The sequence below is a fragment of the Oncorhynchus keta genome, chromosome 24, assembly GCF_023373465.1.
Source record: "Oncorhynchus keta strain PuntledgeMale-10-30-2019 chromosome 24, Oket_V2, whole genome shotgun sequence".
Classification (NCBI taxonomy): domain Eukaryota; kingdom Metazoa; phylum Chordata; class Actinopteri; order Salmoniformes; family Salmonidae; genus Oncorhynchus; species Oncorhynchus keta.
The window spans coordinates 23903018-23922849 of record NC_068444.1 but is presented as its reverse complement, the minus strand read 5'-3'; the positions used below and the strand labels follow the sequence as shown (position 1 = coordinate 23922849).

The 19832-nt window shown below is 42.5% G+C and overlaps 1 protein-coding gene across 1 annotated transcript in view; it reads right to left on the bottom strand.

Annotated features, from left to right (window-relative positions):
• desi2 (desumoylating isopeptidase 2) overlaps nt 1-18952 on the bottom strand; it is a 44048-nt gene extending 25096 nt beyond the window's left edge. The window contains exon 1 of the mRNA XM_035801130.2: nt 18391-18952. Coding sequence (XP_035657023.1) covers nt 18391-18438 — 48 coding nt within the window. The 5' untranslated portion in view covers nt 18439-18952. The remainder of the gene's footprint in view (nt 1-18390) is intronic.
• Nucleotides 18953-19832: the final 880 nt, after the last annotated feature.

The following is a 19832-nucleotide window of genomic DNA, read 5'->3' as shown; positions in this document are numbered from 1 at the left end:
ACAAGGGGTGTAGAGCCTAACTGGAATACATAAGCAGTGGGTGAGTTTTAAGTTTGGGAAAGAATTTACCATAAAAATGCACCACTATAATAAAAGCATTACATGCATAATCGCATTTGCGGTATCTTTTGACAAGTGTTTATCCGCTAATGGAACATTCACGCTTATAGTGTACGATTTGCTGGGTTTATAATGTTAAGAAATAGCCTAAGTTTATCAGCATATTAAGCTAAACATTCTAATATGTTGCGTCAGCCTCATTGCGTAAAACATTTTTTTTATACTAGTGGTTGTATTAATTTGGGATCTATCGCATAGACTGTCCCAGTCTAGGTTTGGAATATTTATTTCTCGCATAGAATAGGTTGACTTTTTTTTACTATGGGTGATAGTAAATTACCATAGGCTAGTGCTTTTGCTGTTCGTTAGGCTTACTCATCTTGTTGGCAGACTAAGTAAATGTGGACAGTTATTCCAATATAGACAGAGGAATTAGATAAGGACGCACGCTGTTGTGTCCCGTATGAGTCTTGTCTTCACTTATAGCCTGTGAGAAAGACCCAATCACATGATGGAGAGCCATGTGAGTGAGGCGCTTCGGAGCACACAACACTCAGGAAGAAGGTAATGATAATTATTATATTCTGCCTAAAGGCACAACGGCCACTGGCCGCATAAGGCATGGATTTTTTTTAAGGGGCATTACGGTCACACAAAGGGGATGCCACTGGGAAATTCGAGGCATTACCAAGTGCTTGTCAAATTGTGAATGAAAGACTGATTTAGTGTGTACAGCCTGCGCAAAAAAAAACAAGAGCTCATGCAACTTTTTTCAAAACATCATTAGAGTCGAATCATGCAGCCTTGCAATGTATCAAAACAAAGCCTGTTTGTAGAACAAAAGTTACATTAATAACTCTACATTAATTAATATATTTTTTGTTAACCAGCTCAACACAGAACAGCTGCATGTGCACTCAAATGGTTTGGAAAGAAATATCCTTTATTTTATTCAGCTTTGTTCAATTGTATTCTTCATACTAAAAAAATATAAAATATTGCCACGGAATTTGAAACAAATCTCTGCTAAATGAACTAATGTAGCCCCAAGAGCGACGTATGTTTGTTGAATGCTGAAAGCTGAAAGCGAGATTGTTATTGTTTTTGTAAAGCTGACCGTGTTCCCTTGAAAATCTTTATTTAACTAGGCAAGTCAGTTTAGAACAAATTCTTAGTTACAATGACGGCCTACCCCGGCCAAACCAGGACGACGCTAGGCCAATTGTGCGCCCCAATATGGAACTCGCAATCATGGCCGAATGTGATGCAACTTGGACACGAACAAGGTACTGCAGTGAGGTACCTTACAAGGTACTCTTGCAATGAGATGCAGTGTCTTAGACCACTGCGCCACTTGGGAGCCCTGTATACATATTGTTTTTAATATACTTTTATTTTGGATCCTGCAGCTTTGTTTGGCTTAGTTGCTGTGAGCTCTGCCGTCTGCCCCGGGATCCTGACAGATTGCTCATAGGGGGACAGACACAGAAGGCCAGCTAGCCTAGCTGGCTTGGCGGTCTCAAATGGAGGTCGCTATATGAACATTTCCAGGGCTGCAGGAGCTGTTTACTTTGCTTTGTTCCGGGACAATGTGGACCGCGCTGACTTTCAATTGCTTGTGGAGGACTACAGGGGTGAAGTGGCTACTCTTAGCAAGAAGGTAGCAAAGCTACACAAGCTACTGGGGAATCCATGACCGCCTACTTTTTATTTCACCCCAGTAGCCGGACGCTCCTTTCCCTGGAGAACAGAGCTGTTCTCGACCCAAACAGCCATGGAGATACGTCACTCACCGTGGAAGTAGAAGAAAGCGTCCTCTGGCAACTGGGGTCTCCTTGGAGATGTTAAGCCCGGACCTGACACAGACCAGAAACGGGTTTGCAGCCCTGGATACAGAGGTTCCAGTGCTTTCTTCATTAGCGGCTTCCCATTCGAGATCAGATCCGGAGGTACCCGTATTTGTCTTCAGTTCTGCCTCCCTCTCCGATGGCTTTGCCTCAGATTCAGATCTCCCACCCTCATCAGATCGCGAGGCTGCCTGAGAGACCAGCTCATTCAACATCACCAACGGTCATCGTCTATGGTGAGAAACATCTTGGTTCCCAATGCAAAAACCCTGTGCTACCCAGGTGCACGAGTACAGGACATCACAAGGCTGATTTTGACTGTTCTACAACAGATGCCGCGAGCTGACGCTGTTGTAGTCCATGTGGGTGTCAAAACGACATCAGGAGGGCTAACTCGGAACCTCCGAAAACTGATTTTAAAGAACTGATTTTAATATTAAAAGAATCCAAAAAACGGCCAATCATTTCAGGTCCAGTACCATCATTGGGTGTGAAAGAGGCTACTGGGATTACACATCTGCCTAAAAGATTACTGTAGCTCTGCTGGAATCACTTTTATAGGTAACTTTGACAACTCTCGAAAATACTCTACAGGAATGACGGAGTCCATCCAAATCATCAAGGCTCCTGGACTCTGTACACTCATTTCAAGGCTGCGTTGAAACAATGACTTATCAATGACCCAAGACCAACTCAGTTAATCCCTACAATTGTAACAATGAGTCATCAAAATGCTTCATTAAATGTACATTATCATAAGGGCGTTGGCAGACAACGTAAGTAACTTAATTTGTCCCTCGAACTGCCCTGAATACCTTTGTTGATCCTACATCTATTGTATGCAGTAATCATGTGCCTATGAACTATGAGTTATACTGTTAGCATTGAGGTGGAGTGCCCTAGTAGGAAGACCACTGTGTGCAGCTCACCCTGCACTATCAGCTCCAATATAAATAACATGAGCGAGTCTAATTCTGATAAGCTTCCCAGTAAAGCATTAAAAACAATCAAGCAACCCAGAAGTGCTAAAAATAGCCGATATTAACATTTGCAGCCAAAGAAACAAGGTCCATGAAGTCAATAACTTGCTTCTAACAGATAACATTCATATTCTGACCATCTAAAACTCACTTAGATAATACCTTTGATACAGTGTTAGCAATACATGTTTATAACATCTACCGAAAAGACAAATGCCAACAGGGGCAGTGTTGCGGTCTATATTCAGAACCACCTTCCTGTAAAGCTTAGAGACGATCTCATGTTAAATACTGTTGATGTAATATGGCCACAGGTTCATCTGCCTCACCAACTTAAGCCCATTCTTGTGGGAAGCTGCTATAGACCAAGTGCTAACAGTCAGTTTCTGGATAATGCGTGTGAAATACTTGATAATTTATGTGATATCAACAGAGAAGTATATTTTCTGGGTAATTTAAATATTGACTGGCTCTCATCAAGCTGCCCACTCAATATATATATTTTTTAACTAACCAGTGCCTGCAACCTGGTTCAGGTTATCGGTCAACCTCAGGTTATCGGTCAACCTTATCGGTCACAAACAGCACAGGAATGAAATCATCAACGTGTATTGATCACATCTTTAATAATGCTGCAAAATTTTGATTTAAAGCAGATTCCAAATCCATAGGCTGTAGTGACCACAATATAGTAGCCATAATTAAGAAAACCAAAGTACCCAAGGCTGGGCCTAATATAGTGTATAAGATATCACATACAAGAAGTTTTGTATTGATTCATATGACGTTAAGAATATTTGCTGGTCTGTGATATGTAATGAGGAGCAACCAGACAATGCACCTGACACATTTCTGAAATTGCTTATTCCAGTTACTAATAAGCACGCACCCATTAAGAAAATGACTGTAAAAACTGTTAAACCCCCTTGGATTGATGAGGAATTGAACAATTGTATGGTTGAGATCGATGAGGCAAAAGGTATGACAAATAAGTCTGGCTGTTTGGCAAATATACTGCAATTTAAGAAATCACGTGACTAAACTAAATAAATTATACTATGAAACAAAATATATATATATATATATATATTCTAAAAAGCTTTGGAGCACATTAAAATAAAATTGTGAAAAAAGGCTAACTCGGCTCCATCATTCAGTTAATCAGGTGGCTCATTTGTCACAAAACCCAATGATATTGCCAGCTACTTAATGACTTGTTCATTGGCAAGACAAGCAATTGTAGGTATGACATGCCAGCAACAAATGCTGACACGACACAATGAAGTATATCAGACAAAATTATGGAAGACAAGAATTGTACTTTTGAATTCTATCAATGACAAGCCACCGGGGTCTGACAATCTGGGTGGAAAATTACTGAGGATAACGGTGGACGATATTGTCACATATTCAATTTAAGCCTACTAGAAAGTGTGCCCTCAGGCCTGGAGGGAAGCTAAAGTCATACTGCTACCTAAGAACACTGAAATGACTGCAACACTTAAAGAGCTGCAGTGAGTTTCAGAATGGGAAGCAAGGAATAAGTTAGTCATACATATTTCCATAACTAATAGCATTGTATTTGGGATAAAACATTTACTAAACCCTAAACCTCAACTACATCTTGTAATGAATAATGTGGAAATTGAGCACGTTGAGGTGACTAAACTGCTTGGAGTAACCCTGGATTCTAAACTGTTACGGTCAAAACATATCGATACAACAGTAGCAAAGATGGGGAGAAGTCTGTCCATAATAAAGAGCTGCTATGCCTTCTTAACAACACCATCAACAAGGCAGGTCCTACAGGGCCTAGTTTTGTCACACCTAGACTACTGTTCAGTATTATTTTTCTTTTCACCATTATTTAACCAGGTAGGCCAGTTGAGAACAAGTTCTCATTGACAACTGCGACCTGGCCAAGATAAAGCAAAGCAGTGCAACAAACAACAGGGTTACACATGGGATAAACAAACATAGTCAATAACACAATAGAAAAATCTGTGTACAGTGTGTGCAAATGAAGTAAGGAGGTAAGGCAATAAATAGAACAATAGTGTCGAAGTAATCATAATTTAGCAATTTACACTGGAATGATACATGTGCAGATGAGAATGTGCAAGTAGGAATACTGGTGTGCAAAAGATCAGAAAAACAAATATGGGGATGAGGTAGGTTGTTGGTTGGATGGGCCATTTACAGATGGGCTGTGTACAGCTGCAGCGATCGGTAAACTGCTCTGACAGCTGACGCTTAAAGTTAGTGAGGGAGATGTAAGTCTCCAACTTCAGTTTGGATTGGAGATGCTTAATGCGAGTCTGGAAGGAGAGTTTACAGTCTAATCAGACATCTAGGTATTTGTAGTTTTCCGCATATTCTAAGTCAGAACCATCCAGAGTAGTGATGCTCGTCAGGCAGGCGGGTGCGGGCAGCGATCGGTTGAAGAACATGCATTTCGTTTTACTAGCATATAAGAGCAGTTGGAGGCCACGGAAGGAGTGTTATATGGCATTGAAGCTAGTTTGGAGGTTTGATAACACAGTGTCCAAAGAAGGGTCAGATGTATACAGAAGGGTGTCATCTGCGTATAAGTGGAGCAAAGAAATACCCGCAGCAAGAGCGACATCATTGATATATACAGAGAAGACAGTCGTCCCGGGAATTGAACCCTGTGGGACCCCCATAGAGACTGCTAGAGGTTCGGACAACAGGCCCTCCGATTTGACACACTGAGCGCTATCAGAGAAGTAGTTTGTGAACCAGGCGAGGCAGTCACTAGAGAAACCAAGGCTGTTGAGTCTGCCGATAAGAATATGGTGATTGACAGAGTTGTTAATATGGCTGGGGGGGCCGTATTGAGTAGCTTGGATGAATAAGGTGCCCAGAGTAAACTGCCTGCTCCTCAGTCCTAGTTGCTAATATATGCATATTATTAGTATATTTTGATAGAAAGCACACTGAAGTTTCTAAAACTGTTTGAATGATGTCTGTGAGTATAACATAACTCATATGGCAGGCAAAACCAGGAAGTGGGAAATCTGAGGTTGGTTGATTTTCAACTCAGCCCCTATTGAGGTTACAGTGGGATATTGGTCATGTTGCACTTCCTAAGGCTTCCACTAGATGTCAACAGTCTTTAGAAACTTGTTTGAGGCTTCTACTATGAAGGGGGGCTGAATGAGAGGGGAATGAGTCAGAGGTCTGCCAGCAGCTGGTCACGCGCATTTCACATGAGAGGTATCTCCCGTTCCTTTGCTTTTCTGAAGACAAAGAAATTCTCCGGTTGGAATATTACTGAAGATTTATGTTAAAAACATCCTAGATTGATTACATACATCGTTTGACAAGTTTCTACGGACGGTCACGGAACGATTTGAAATTTCGTCTGCAACTAGTGAACGCACTTTGTGAGTTTTCATTTGTTTACCAAACGCGCTAACAAAAGTAGCTATTTGGACATAAATGATGGACATTATTGAGCAAATCAAACATTTATTGTGGAACTGGGATTCCTGGGAATGCATTCTGATGAAGATCATCAAAGGTAAGTGAATATTTCTAATGTTATTTCTGACTTCTGTTGACTCCAACATGGCAGATATATGTATGCGTTTGTCTAAGCGCCGTACTCAGACTATTGCATGGTGTGCTTTTTCCGTAAAGCTTTTTGAAATCTGACACAGCGTTTGCATTAACAAACCCTAGTTTTGGCAAGTGGGTCAGGAAATCTACTTTGTGCATGACACAAGTCATTTTTCCAACAATTGTTTACAGACAGATTAGTTAACTTAGAATTCATTGTATCACAATTCCAGTGGATCAGAAGTTTACATATATTAAGTTGACTGTGCCTTTAAATAACTTGGAAAATTCCAGAAACAGATTACATGGCTTTAGATGCTTCTGATTGACTCAAATTATGTAAATTAGCCTATTGGAGGTGTACCTGTGGATGTACACTGCTCAAAAAAATAAAAGGGAACACTTAAACAACACAATGTAACTCCAAGTCAATCACACTTCTGTGAAATCAAACTGTCCACTTAGGAAGCAACACTGATTGACAATACATTTCACATGCTGTTGTGCAAATGGAATAGATAACAGGTGGAAATGATAGGCAATTAGCAAGACACCCCCAATAAAGGAGTGGTTCTGCAGGTGGTGACAACAGACCACTTCTCAGTTCCTATGCTTCCTGGCTGATGTTTTGTCACTTTTGGTGCTTTCACTCTAGTGGTAGCATGAGACGGAGTCTACAACCCACACAAGTGGCTCAGGTAGTGCAGCTCATCCAGGATGACACATCAATGCGAGCTGTGGCAAGAAGGTTTGCTGTGTCTGTCAGCGTAGTGTCCAGAGCGTGGAGGCGCTACCAGGAGACAGGCCAGTACATCAGGAGACGTGGAGGAGGCCGTAGGAGGGCAACAACCCAGCAGCAGGACCGCTACCTCCGCCTTTGTGCAAGGAGGAGCAGGAGGAGCACTGCCAGAGCCCTGCAAAATGACCTCCAGCAGGCCACAAATGTGCATGTGTCTGCTCAAACGGTCAGAAACAGACTCCATGAGGGTGGTATGAGGGCCCGACGTCCACAGGTGGGGGTTGTGCTTACAGCCCAAAACCGTGCAGGACATTTGGCATTTACCAGAGAACACCAAGATTGACAAAAATCGCCACTGGCGCCCTGTGTTATTCACAGATGAAAGCAGGTTCACACTGAGCACGTGACAGACGTGACAGAGTCTGGAGACGCCATGGAGAACGTTCTGCTGCCTGCAACATCCTCCAGCATGACCGGTTTGACATGGCGTGGGGTGGCATTTCTTTGGGGGGGCCGCACAGCCCTCCATGTGCTCGCCAGAGGTAGCCTGACTGCCATTAGGTACCGAGATGAGATCCTCAGACCCCTTGTGAGACCATATGCTGGTGCGGTTGGCCCTGGGTTCCTCCTAATGCAAGACAATGCTAGACCTCATGTGGCTGGAGTGTGTCAGCAGTTCCTAAAAGAGGAAAGCATTGATGCTATGGACTGGCCAGACCTGAATCCAATTGAGCACATCTGGGACATCATGTCTCGCTCCATCCTCCAACGCCACGTTGCATCACAGACTGTCCAGGAGTTGGCGGATGCTTTAGTCCAGGTCTGGGAGGAGATCCCTCAGGAGACCATCCGCCACCTCATCAGGAGCATGCCCAGGCGTTGTAGGGAGGTCATACAGGCACGTGGAGGCCACACACACTACTGAGCCTCATTTTGACTTGTTTTAAGGACATTACATCAAAGTTGGATCTGCCTGTAGTGTGGTTTTCCACTTTAATTTTGAGTGTGACTCCAAATCCAGACCTCCATGGGTTGATAAATTTGATTTCCATTGATCATTTTTGTGTGATTTTGTTGTCAGCACATTCAACTATGTAAAGAAAAAAGTATTCAATAAGAATATTTAATTCATTCAGATCTAGGATGTGGTATTTAAGTGTTCCCTTTATTTTTTTGAACAGTGCATTTCAAGGCCTACCTTCAAACTCAGTGCCTCTTTGCTTGACATCATGGGAAAACGCAGCAGTCATACTGTTCAGGAAGGAGATGCGTTCTGTCTCCTAGAGATTAATGTATTTTGGTGCAAAAAGTGCAAATCAATCCAAGAACAACAGCAAAGAACCTTGTGAAGATGCTATAGGAAATAATATAATAATAATAATAATATGTGCCATTTAGCAGACGCTTTTATCCAAAGCGACTTACAGTCATGTGTGCATACATTCTACGTATGGGTGGTCCCGGGAATCGAACCCACTACCCTGGCGTTACAAGCGCCATGCTCTACCAACTGAGCTACAGAAGGACCACAACAGGTGCAAACATATCTATATCCACAGTAAAATGAGTCCAATATCGACATAACATGAAAGGCCGCTCAGCAAGGAAGAAGACACTGTTCCAAAAACCGTCATAAAAAAGCCAGACTACGGTTTGCAACTGCACATGGGGACAAAGATCGTACTTCTTGTAGAAATGCCCTCTGGTCTGATTAAACAAAAATGGAACTGTTTGGCCATAATGACCATCGTTATGTTTGGAGGAAAAAGGGGATGCTTGTAAGCCGAAGAACACCATCTGAACTGTGAAGCACGAGAGTGGCAGCATCATGTTGTGGGGGTGCTTTGCTGCAGGAGAGACTGGTGCACTTCACAAAATAGATGGCATCATAAGGCCGGAAAATTATGTGGATATATTGAAGCAACATCTCAAGACATCAGTCAGGAAGTTAAAGCTTGGCTGCAAATGGATCTTCCAAATGGACAATGACCCCAAGCATACTTCCAAGGTTGTGGCAAAATGGCTTAAGGACAACAAAGTCAAGGTATTGGAGTGGCCATCAAAGCCCTGACCTCAATCCCATAGAACATTTGTGGGCAGAACAGAAAAAAGGTGTGTGTGAGCAAGGAAGCCTACAAACCTGACTCAGTTACACCAGCTCTGTCAGGAGGAATGGGCCAAAATACACCCAATTTATGTGGGAAGCTTGTGGAAGGCTACCCAAAACATTTGACCCAAGTCAAACCATTTAGAAGGCAATGCTACCAAATACTAATTGAGTGCATGTAAACTTCTGACCCACTGGGAATGTGATGAAAGAAATAAAAGCTGAAATAAAATCACTCTACTATTATTCTGAATTTCACATTCCTAATTTTTACAAGGATTAAATATCAGGAATTGTGAAAAACTGAGTTTAAATGTATATGGCTAAGGTGTATGTAAACTTCAACCGTAGGTCTGTAACAGTTTGGGTCTAGAGTGTCTCCTCCTTTGAAGAGGGGGATGACCACGGCCGAGTTCCAATCTTTAGGAATCTCAGACGATACGAAAGAGAGGTTGAACAGACTAGTAATAGGGGTTGCAAGAAGAGAGGGTCCAGATAGTCTAGCCCAGCTGATTTGTAGGGATCCATCGGCTATCTGGATTTCGGTGACAAAGAAGCAGGGGAGTGGGGGGGGGGCTTGAGGACGTTGCTGAGGGGGTGCAGAGCTGTTGGCCGGGGTTGGGGTAGCCAGGTGGAAAGCATGGCCAGCCGTAGAGAAATGCTTATTGAGATTCTCGATTATCGTAGATTTATCAGTGGTGACAGTGTTTCCTAGTCTCAGTGCAGTGGGAAGCTGGGAGAAGGTGCTCTTATTCTTCAGGGATTTTACAGTGTTTCAAAACTTTTGGGAATTTGTGCTGCAGGATACAAATCTGTTTGAAAAAGCTAGTTTTTGCTTTCCGAACTGACTGCGTATATTGGTTCCCGACTTCCCTGAAAAGTTGCATATTGCGGGGACTATTCAATGCTAATGCAGTACGCCGCAGGATGATATTGTGCTGATCAAGGGCAGTAAAGTCTGGAGTGAACCAAGGGTGTAACGGCGTTCTTCTATCTCCTCCTCTGACGAAGAGGTAGAATAAGGATCGGACCAAAATGCAGCATGATGATGATTCATGATAATATTTTAATGAAGGAAAAAAACTATACAAGCGGAAACTACAAAAATATGAAAAGTGAAAAACCGAAAACAGCCCTATCTGGTGCAAACACAAAGACAGGAACAATCACCCAAGAAAACACTCACAGAATATGGCTGCCTAAATATGGTTCCCAATCAGAGACAACGAGAATCACCTGACTGATTGACAACCACCTCAGGCAGCCATAGACTACGTCGATGCCCCACAAAACCCCAAGACAAAAAACATACCACAATAACCCATGTCACACCCTGGCCTGACCAAATATATAAAGAAAACACAAAATACTAAGATCAAGGCGTGACAAAGGGCTAGATCTGTTCTTAGTTCTACATTTTTTGAACGGGGCACCTTTATTTTGAAGGTGTAGGCTATATTACATGGATTTAGACTTTTTCCAAAGGTCTTCATCAGTGGCTTGTAGGCTGTGTGTGGAAGCTAGGAGATGCTAAATGTGTTTGTCAATTAAATAACCTGTAATTAACCGTTAATTAACAATCACCGGCTGGCTTCATTTTGTGACCACCACACCTGTAGTAAATTCAATTGATTGGACATGACTTGGAAAGGCACACACACCTGTCTACATAAGGTCTCACAGTTGACAGAGCAAAACCCAAGCCGTAAGGTTGAAGGAATTGTCTGTAGAGCTCCTAGACAGGATTGTGTCGAGGCACAGATCTAGGGAAGGGTACCAAAACATTTCTGTAGCATTGAAGGTCCACAAGAAGTGGCCTCCATCATTCTTGAATGGAAGAAATTTGGAACCACCAAGACTTTTCCTAGAGCTGGCCGCCTGGCCAAACTGAGCAATCGGGGGAGAAGGGCCTTGGTCAGGGAGGTGCCCAAGAACCCGATGGTCATTAACAGAGCTCCTCTGTGGAGATGGGAGAATCCTCCAGAAGGACAACCATGTCTGCAGCACTCCACGAACCAGGCCTTTATGGTAGAGGGGCCAGACGGAAGACACTCCTCAGTAAATGGCACATGACAGCCCGCTTGGAGTTTAACAAAAAATGAGAGTGCCTGGGGACACGCAGGGCCTGGATTAACCTTTACATCACCCGAGGAACAGAGGAGGAGTAGGATAAGGGTACGGCTAAAGGCTATCAAAACTGGTCATCTAGTGCGTTGGGGACAGAGAATAAAAGGAGCAGATTTCTAGGCGTGGTAGAATAGATTCAGGGCATAATGTACAGATATGGTGGGGTGCGGGTACAGTGGAGGTAAACCCAGGCATTGAGTGATAGAGGTTGCATCTAGTTATGCTGGGTGAGGTCACCGCATGTGTGGGAGGTGGACAAAGGAGGTATCTTCTGAGGCATGTTGAGTGGGGTGCCGCAGTAAACTAAAACAATGACAACTTCCTAAACAACCGTAGACAAGGCATATTGACATTTGAGAGAGACAAATCAATCACAGGTGTTGATTGGGAGAGCTAGCTAAGACAACAACGGGTAAGACAACTAATCAGCAAAGACAACAGGTAAAATGGCGATGGATGGGCAGAGAAGGTCGGATAACTACACACAGGGCCTGAGTTTGAGGCTGGGGCCGACAGATAAACAAAAAATAAAACAAAATGGAGAACCATGATTAATTAACAGTCCAGCGGGCATCAGCTATGTAGCCAAGTGATCATAGGGTCCAGTGAACAGCAATAGATGAAACAGGGAAGTCGTTACTACGCTAGCAAGCGGGAGACACAGCATTTAAAGTTAGCAGGCCAGGGCAAGTAAAAGTGTCTGCTCCGACATCCGGCAAAGGCCGGTTGAGGGCACAGCGGATGGAGTTACGTCGGCAGACCAGTCGTGATGGTACGGCGGGGCGCCGTGTTGACAAAGGGTCCAGGCCAGTTGGAGAACGAGGTATTGGAGAATGGCTAACTGGTGCTACCTTCGGGACAGGGGTGTTAGCCGCTATAGCCACGAGGTAGCAGCTAGCTAGCAGCGATGATCCGATGCAAAGGTCCCGATTTCGCAACTAAACCTCCTTCAGTCGCACTGCCAAACATACCCTTGTAAAACTGACTATCTTACCGATCCTTGACTTTGGCGATGTCATTTATAAAATAGCCTCCAACACTCTACTCAGCAAATTGGATGTAGTCTATCACAGTGCCATCCATTTTGTCACTAAAGCCCCATATACTAACCACCACCGCGACCTGTATGCTCTCTTTGGCTGGCCCTCGCTACATATTCGTCACCAAACCCACTGACTCCAGGTCATCGATAAGTCTTTGCTAGGTATAGGTATAGCTAGGTATATGCCTTATCTCAGCTCACTGGTCACCATAGCAACACCCACCTGTAGCACGTGCTCCAGCAGGTATATTTCTCTGGACATCCCCAAAGCCAACACCTGCTTTGGCCGCCTTTCCTTCCAGTTCTCTGCTGCCAATGACTGGAACTAATTGCAAAAGTCACTGAAGCTGGAGACTTACATCTCCCTCACTAACTATAAACATCAGCTGTCAGGGCATCTTACCGATCACTGCACTTGTACACAGCCCATCTGTAAATAGCCCACCCAACTACCTCCTCCCCATAGTTATTTTTTTGCTGTTTTGCACCCTAGTATCTCTACTTGCACATCATCATCTCCACATCTATCGCCCCAGTTGTAATGTTAAATTGTAATTATTTCGCCACGATGGCCTATTTATTGCCTTTCTACATTTGCACACACTGTATATAAATTGTTCTATTGTGTTATTGACTGTACATTTGTTTATCCCATGTGTAACTGTTGTTTTTGTCGCACTGCTTTAATTTCTCTTGGTTAGTTGTAAATGAGAACTTGTTCTCAACTGGCCTACATGGTTAAATAAAGGTGAAATACATTTTTTTCAACAACAAAAAATGTCAAGCCCTTTACCAACAATGCAGTTAAGAGCAAAAAAAATAAATGATAATAATTAAAGAGCAGCAATAAAATAACAGTAGCGAGGCTATATACAGGGGGTACCGGTACAGAGTCAATGTACGAGGGCACAGTCAATCTCTTTACAGGAATACTTTGGGGGGAAAAACAGATGGCTATAAATGTATCACTCAGACTTCCAAGTTCAGACCATAGCATTGCAAATAGACTAAAATAGCACAGACGCTTTCATATGCAGCAACACCTAGAAGGGAACAACGCAAAACAGTGCTATGCTATGTGTACAGCTGAGGGCATACACACTACACTAACACCTTCTCCTCCTCAGCTTTGAATCCCTCTGACCCCAATTACTTTAAAGCTTATTAAAGGCATCCTTCAAAGTGCAGAGAGAGGTTGGCCTCCCAGCTCTGTGATTATGAGCAGGCCTGTCTGGCACTGTTCTAATGTGATTCTAAGTGGAGCTGGAGAGGTCTGTCTATCCAGGGGAAAGGTCCTCAGACTCCCAACGCTGAATAAACTAGTCTGGCTGAAGCAGCTATCATTAAGGAGGCAGGGAGATTTCCTAGCAAAAACAAATCGCAAGCCTATTTGACTTTTTGTATTCAATACATGATGGCTGGAAAATAAAAAATAAAAAATCCCAAGTCAACCCATATCCGCCTCAGGATAGCAGCCAGACAACCCCTGTGATTATCTGGCAGTACATGTGATATGAACACGTTTCCAGAATTCTTTGAGACACTGCAATGCAAAAAAATGGCCAGTGTGAATGCTCTCTCCTCGGCTAGTCCTAATCCTAATACCAGCTCATCTTGACAAGGCAAATGGTATCACCACGAACAGGGGGTGCACAGTATAATTTCCTAATTAACCAATGTTGCAAAAACACTCAGCTCTCCAAGGGAAATCCAGTTATGCAGGAGATATGATATGCACTGCAGTTTCATCACTCTTTATTTGATCAACCACTGTACACTAATTGGGGGAGTCAATGAATGAATCATCGAGCGAGCCCATCTTAAAACAGCAGTGTCTTAACCATCAGTCTGAGTCACACAACAACCTCTCAGTATTGTGTTCATGAAATGATCCGTGTGAAAACTGTAGGAGGGGAAGGAAGAAAAACACCAGACTAAAACTGCGAGAGAAATACTTAATGCTCAGTAGCAACGCAATTTCTCTTGATTATGAAAATGTGTCATCCATAATCCACGGATAATGTACAGTATGCTTACAGTGCATGCATAAATTAAAAAGCATCAATGAGACAAAGGAAAGACTGATTCCCCTCAATGAAGGCTCATTTCTGCAGCAGCCATTGAAGGAATAACATAGTCTGATTCCATTAGGACTATGATGTAGGAGCTCATCCCCCTCAGGACACATGAAAAGCCCTTTTTTCCCCTGTGCTGCTGCTTTCCTCCTGATGGGAGCCTGCAGGAGCAATGAAACTCCTGTCAGATAGATCTAAAGCAGAGAGAGGAGAGCGCAACAACCCAAATCTGCAAATAGCAACAGCTGACATGCTGGGATGCTGCTCCTAGTCAAACAAGCCCTGGGCTTTTCCCAGATCTGATTGAGATATACCTCCCTGGCTTGGTTTCTCTGTGAAAGGGAAAGGCAATATGGATAGAGTGGGGTGAGATGAATCACAAGGGAGGAGAGGCATCAGGCATCCAGACACTGGCTTGATGTGAGAATGTATGTTGAGGTTTCTCCTGTTCGTTTCCTAAATGTACATGTACCCACCATTGTTATTTGATTGAAGGACAGAAGGGTTTGTTGCTTTGGGAGTGCACTTTTTTCCCATAGGATGTTGGGTTATGGTGGCTATAAATCTCCCGTGGGAAGGTTCTGCATGTAGACCGAAGAATCTGCTGGAATGGGTCACTGTTAATATGGATGTATCAGGATTGGGAGAAGCAGAGTTTCCTTTTGCGACGGTGGAGACTTCCCAAATGCCGGAACCTTCAATTTGTAACACGTATAGACACAGAAGTAAATCCTGCAGCTGAACAAATTAAGCAAGATTTTACTTCTGAGATTAAGGTGGCTATCATCTGCTTGAGATGGCTTTATTACAGCCTACTTTAAGAGAACTCTTAGTTTCAACACTGAATCCCGTTAGGGATTCTCCTGAACTTTATGTTGGCTCGTTAGCTTAAACATTTCTGTCACAGCTCCTAAATAACATTGCCCTTTCGCTTCTCCTTCCAGGTCACAAAATAAACCAACAGGCTATATGGCAATAAATAGCCTATATAAAATCAGGCCTAAATGAGCTCATGATAATCACAACCTACCTCACCAACAAAAAATCCATCCAAATTACCTTTGTGATTTTCTCGACTTGCTCCTATTGTAATTCTGCCTCACGATGGTGGAACATTTTGAATCCGATGAGTTCCAAGAATCTCATAATGAGGTAGGCTACTACTGAGTACTAACAAGGCTGGCTCAGCTGGACACATGCTTTTACTGAGCAAGTGAAATCAATACCATTAGATGTCTTCAGGCTACCTACCCCCACTAAGGTTACCACATTTGCTGTGTCCAAGGTTCAGTCAGGCCAATGTCAATGAGCTAATAAAGGGTGTAGAATGTGGATACAGCAGGATGGGTATACAAGACGCTCAAGTAGGCTACATATATTTAATTGGCAAATAGTTAATGAAAAAGGAGGATTAATAAACTGAAAACCAATCAGAAGTATGGACAGTAGAATTGTGGTCCAACATAATGATCATCCCCTCAGTTGGATAGGCGACTGTGTTTGTGTGTGTGTGTCATACATGGCTGGACAGCAGGACACACACACACACGAGGAGGAGGTATGACAGTGTCCATTCATGGACATTGGCCAGTCATGTGAAAGAAGAGATGCTGTCACTGTCCAGAGATGGCTAATAGCCAACCATGCGGGAGAGAGGACCTCTTACCGTGTCTTCTATGGCTAGCATGACAGTTTGTTGGCCTCACCCCTGGCAGTGCTGACAATGTGCACTCACAAAGACAGGCATTCCATCAGCAACCTCTATGAGCAAGATCCAATAAAATAGAGCGAATAACTTATGGAGCTTGTACCTTGTGGCAAACACAAGCAAAGCCAAATATGAAAAGGCTCAGTCTTTTTTTACATGTCCAATTTGAAGAGAAAATATTTGGGGTTCTATTCAATCCGTAACACAGACATTCAGCTTTACAGCAGGATTGAAATTTAGAGGCAAAGTTCCCACGTTAGGGGAGATGTCACCTAAATCGGAAATTACATTAAAATTCAGTGATAAAAATTGAATAGAGCGCTTTAGGCTGTTTCAATGTGGTGAACCTAATCTTTAAACTATAGCCATAAAGCCCATAGCTGTTAGCCTATATCACTCACATGCACTATCATACAAAAGGGAATCGACACTAAAATGTCCTCTAAATAGATCAGAGGACATTTAATGCAAATACTGTACAACTATAAAACTGTAGGATAAGCTGAACCAGCCTACGCATACAAGACTAACTTGGCCGCTTAGACAGTCCTGTACCAAACTCATTCAGTGTCAGTTTACATCTCATCAACAACAGGACAGGTGGTGTCAAGCAGCAGCCATCTAAAACACCGCATTCAGTCAGCCTATTTTAAAAGCATGGTAAATCCATTCACTCCAGTCAATGTGCAGACATCAAGACTGGGAGACAAGGTTAACAAGAAATGTCACACAGCAACATAAATCCACCATTGAAACAAGACACAAACACCAGCAAACATAAATGATTAAAGTTCCAAAACACCCAACGCCTACATTTTTTCAACTTGGTTGTCATCCACAGCTATGATACTCAAGCCAGAATGCAATTTACCAATCTAACAAGCACCATGCTTGGATAAGCTTGACAGACAAACTGAGTGTCCAGTACTTTGGGTCAGCTGAAAGGTTAAACAGGACTGGAAAAGTCTGAAATACAACCTTTCCAGCAAACCCGAGCTATGGAACCTAGAACACAGGTGCTATTGAGTTAGACTGGGAGGAAAGAGGAGGTGACACTCCAAAAGCATTGGTCATTGACAAGGAGCTTTTTTTAATTTATGAATTACTTTATTGTTCTGAAGACTTTTGCACTCTTCCAATAGTAGTCTGCTCCTTAAAACAGGAGATACTATCATAACCAAGTCCCGATTCAATTGCTTTAGGATGAACATTGTGAGGTGTAAAATCATTCACATCAACCATCTGACAGACCGTTTTCAAGAGAATTACTGGGCAAATACTTTACTAATAATAATAATTTGGTATCCTTTAGACACAGTATTGAACTGTATTAACATATTCCTGTCATTAAATCAAACAGACAACTACAGCAATTAGAATGTTGTGGCTTAATACATTTGAACACCGGACCACATTGGATTAGACCTAAAAGTCAAATACTTTTTTGTTGCTACACTGTGGGTAATGTTTTACCCATAGTCTGCTTAACAGGGCCTAGGCTAATCAGGGTCAGTCAGCAGCAGATTTGGAGAGAAACACACTCATCTCGCACAGCTCCTAATATGGAAATTCAACTTAAAAATTGTTCATTCACAGGATAACAAGCCAACTTCATGATACATTATTCAATGTATGTCATTTATATACATGTGTTTTCAATCAGACAGGTAATTATTTATACAAATATAATTTTAAACATTTTGGTCACTCTTAGTAACGTTAGTAAACTCATTTGGAAGATGTGAGTCCAAAATCTGGTTTCCCACCGACGGCAGATTTTGATTTAGACAAATTTACAAAACAGATGCCCCGGGGACAAACATCCTGATCCTGGCTGGCAGCCTAACTAAACCGTTAGTTTGGGGGTTAACATTTCCATAGCCATATAGCAGTCATAGTTCGGTGCTCTTCCAATGCTGTATACATCCTCAGTTTCAGACACGAATCTTGTTAGCTAGCTGGAGAGCTAGCTCACTTTATAGCTAACTAAAGCGTTAGCTCGCCAATTAAATTACGTTACCGAGTTAGTAATAGATGCGAGTTAGTGTATTCTGGTAAGTGTGTTCTTAAAATGTACCGTATGCGATTAATGAAAATTATACATTTACCTACACACAACTTACCATATCATAGACGTTCAAAATTATCGGCTCGTTTGCCATCACTGGCATCAGGAATTTCTTCGGATCCTGGTGCACTTTCGCCAGTTTGCTTCGATCCACACACCCTCTTCTAGTTAACTAGTAATCTTTTTTTTCTGTAGTTAGCTTGCTAACTACTTGACTTAGTTAATCGTACTAACAGGCAAATTAAACATTCAGTTCACCACAAGAGCCCCGCATCCGAAAGCTTTGTCCAATTTTCTCCATAAGCAAACAGCTGTGCACGGCAGTCGACTAGCTGGCAGGCTAGCTACTGGAGACAGTTCGCGATGAAAGGGAGTCGTTAGCGAAAGTGAATATTTTCTGCGTGAAATTGCCATTCAGACACCAAAATGACATTTCTTCTAATAAGCCCAAATCATGTTAACTACTTTCCAAGTTTATTTTTTTCCCCCCACAAAAAAATATCCAACTGAAAATCGACTGTATTCTCAGGTAACGGGTGGCCACTGCTGTGCTGTTTTGAACGATACATCGACAGTCGTTTAGTTAACCTGGAAATCGCTGATGAGATTGACAGGATCGGCTATCCATTACTCAACCTAACATTTATAAATACAACATTTTATGAAGCCTCAGATCAATTTTATCAAATTTCTATTGCTTTAAATGATCCAGCTAATCTAGCAAAATCTTCATGAAAACTACCCAGTCTTGGTTTATATTCTCCTTGGTTTATTATCAATTATTTTAAAGAGTACTCATATACCAAGAAATAAAGATACAAAAGGTTCAACATTACTTTTAGGATTGGTTCTTAAACATCAGTCTTTAGGCAAACTCCAAGCGAGCTGTCATGTGCCTTTTACTGGGGAGTGGCTTCCTTCTGGCCACTCTACCATAAAGGACTGATTGGTGGAGTGCTGTAGAGATGGTTATCCTTCTGGAAGGTTCTCCCATCTCTACAGAGGAACTCTAGAGCTCAGTCAGAGTAACAATCAGGTTCTTGGTCACCTTCCTGACCAAGGCCATTCTCCCCCGATTGCTCAATTTGGGCTGGCGACCAGCTCTAGGAAAAGTCTTGGTGTTTCAAAACTTCTTCCATTTAAGAATAATGGAGTCCACTGAGTTCGTTTATTTTTGTTAACCATTATTTAACTTTGCAAGTCAGTTAAGAACAAATTCTTATTTACAATGACGGCCTACCAAAAGGTCTTCTTGGGGACCTTCAATGCTGCCGAAATGTTTTGGGACCCTTCCCCAGATCTGTGCCTCGACACAATCCTGTCTCTGAGCTCTACGGACAATTCCTTCAACCACCTGGCTTGGTTTTTACTCTGACATGCACTGTCAACTGTGGGACCTTGTAAGACAAGTGTGTGCCTTTCCAAATCATGTCCAATAAATTTAATTTACCACTACTGGACTCCAATCAAGTTGTAGAAACATCTCAGGATGATCAA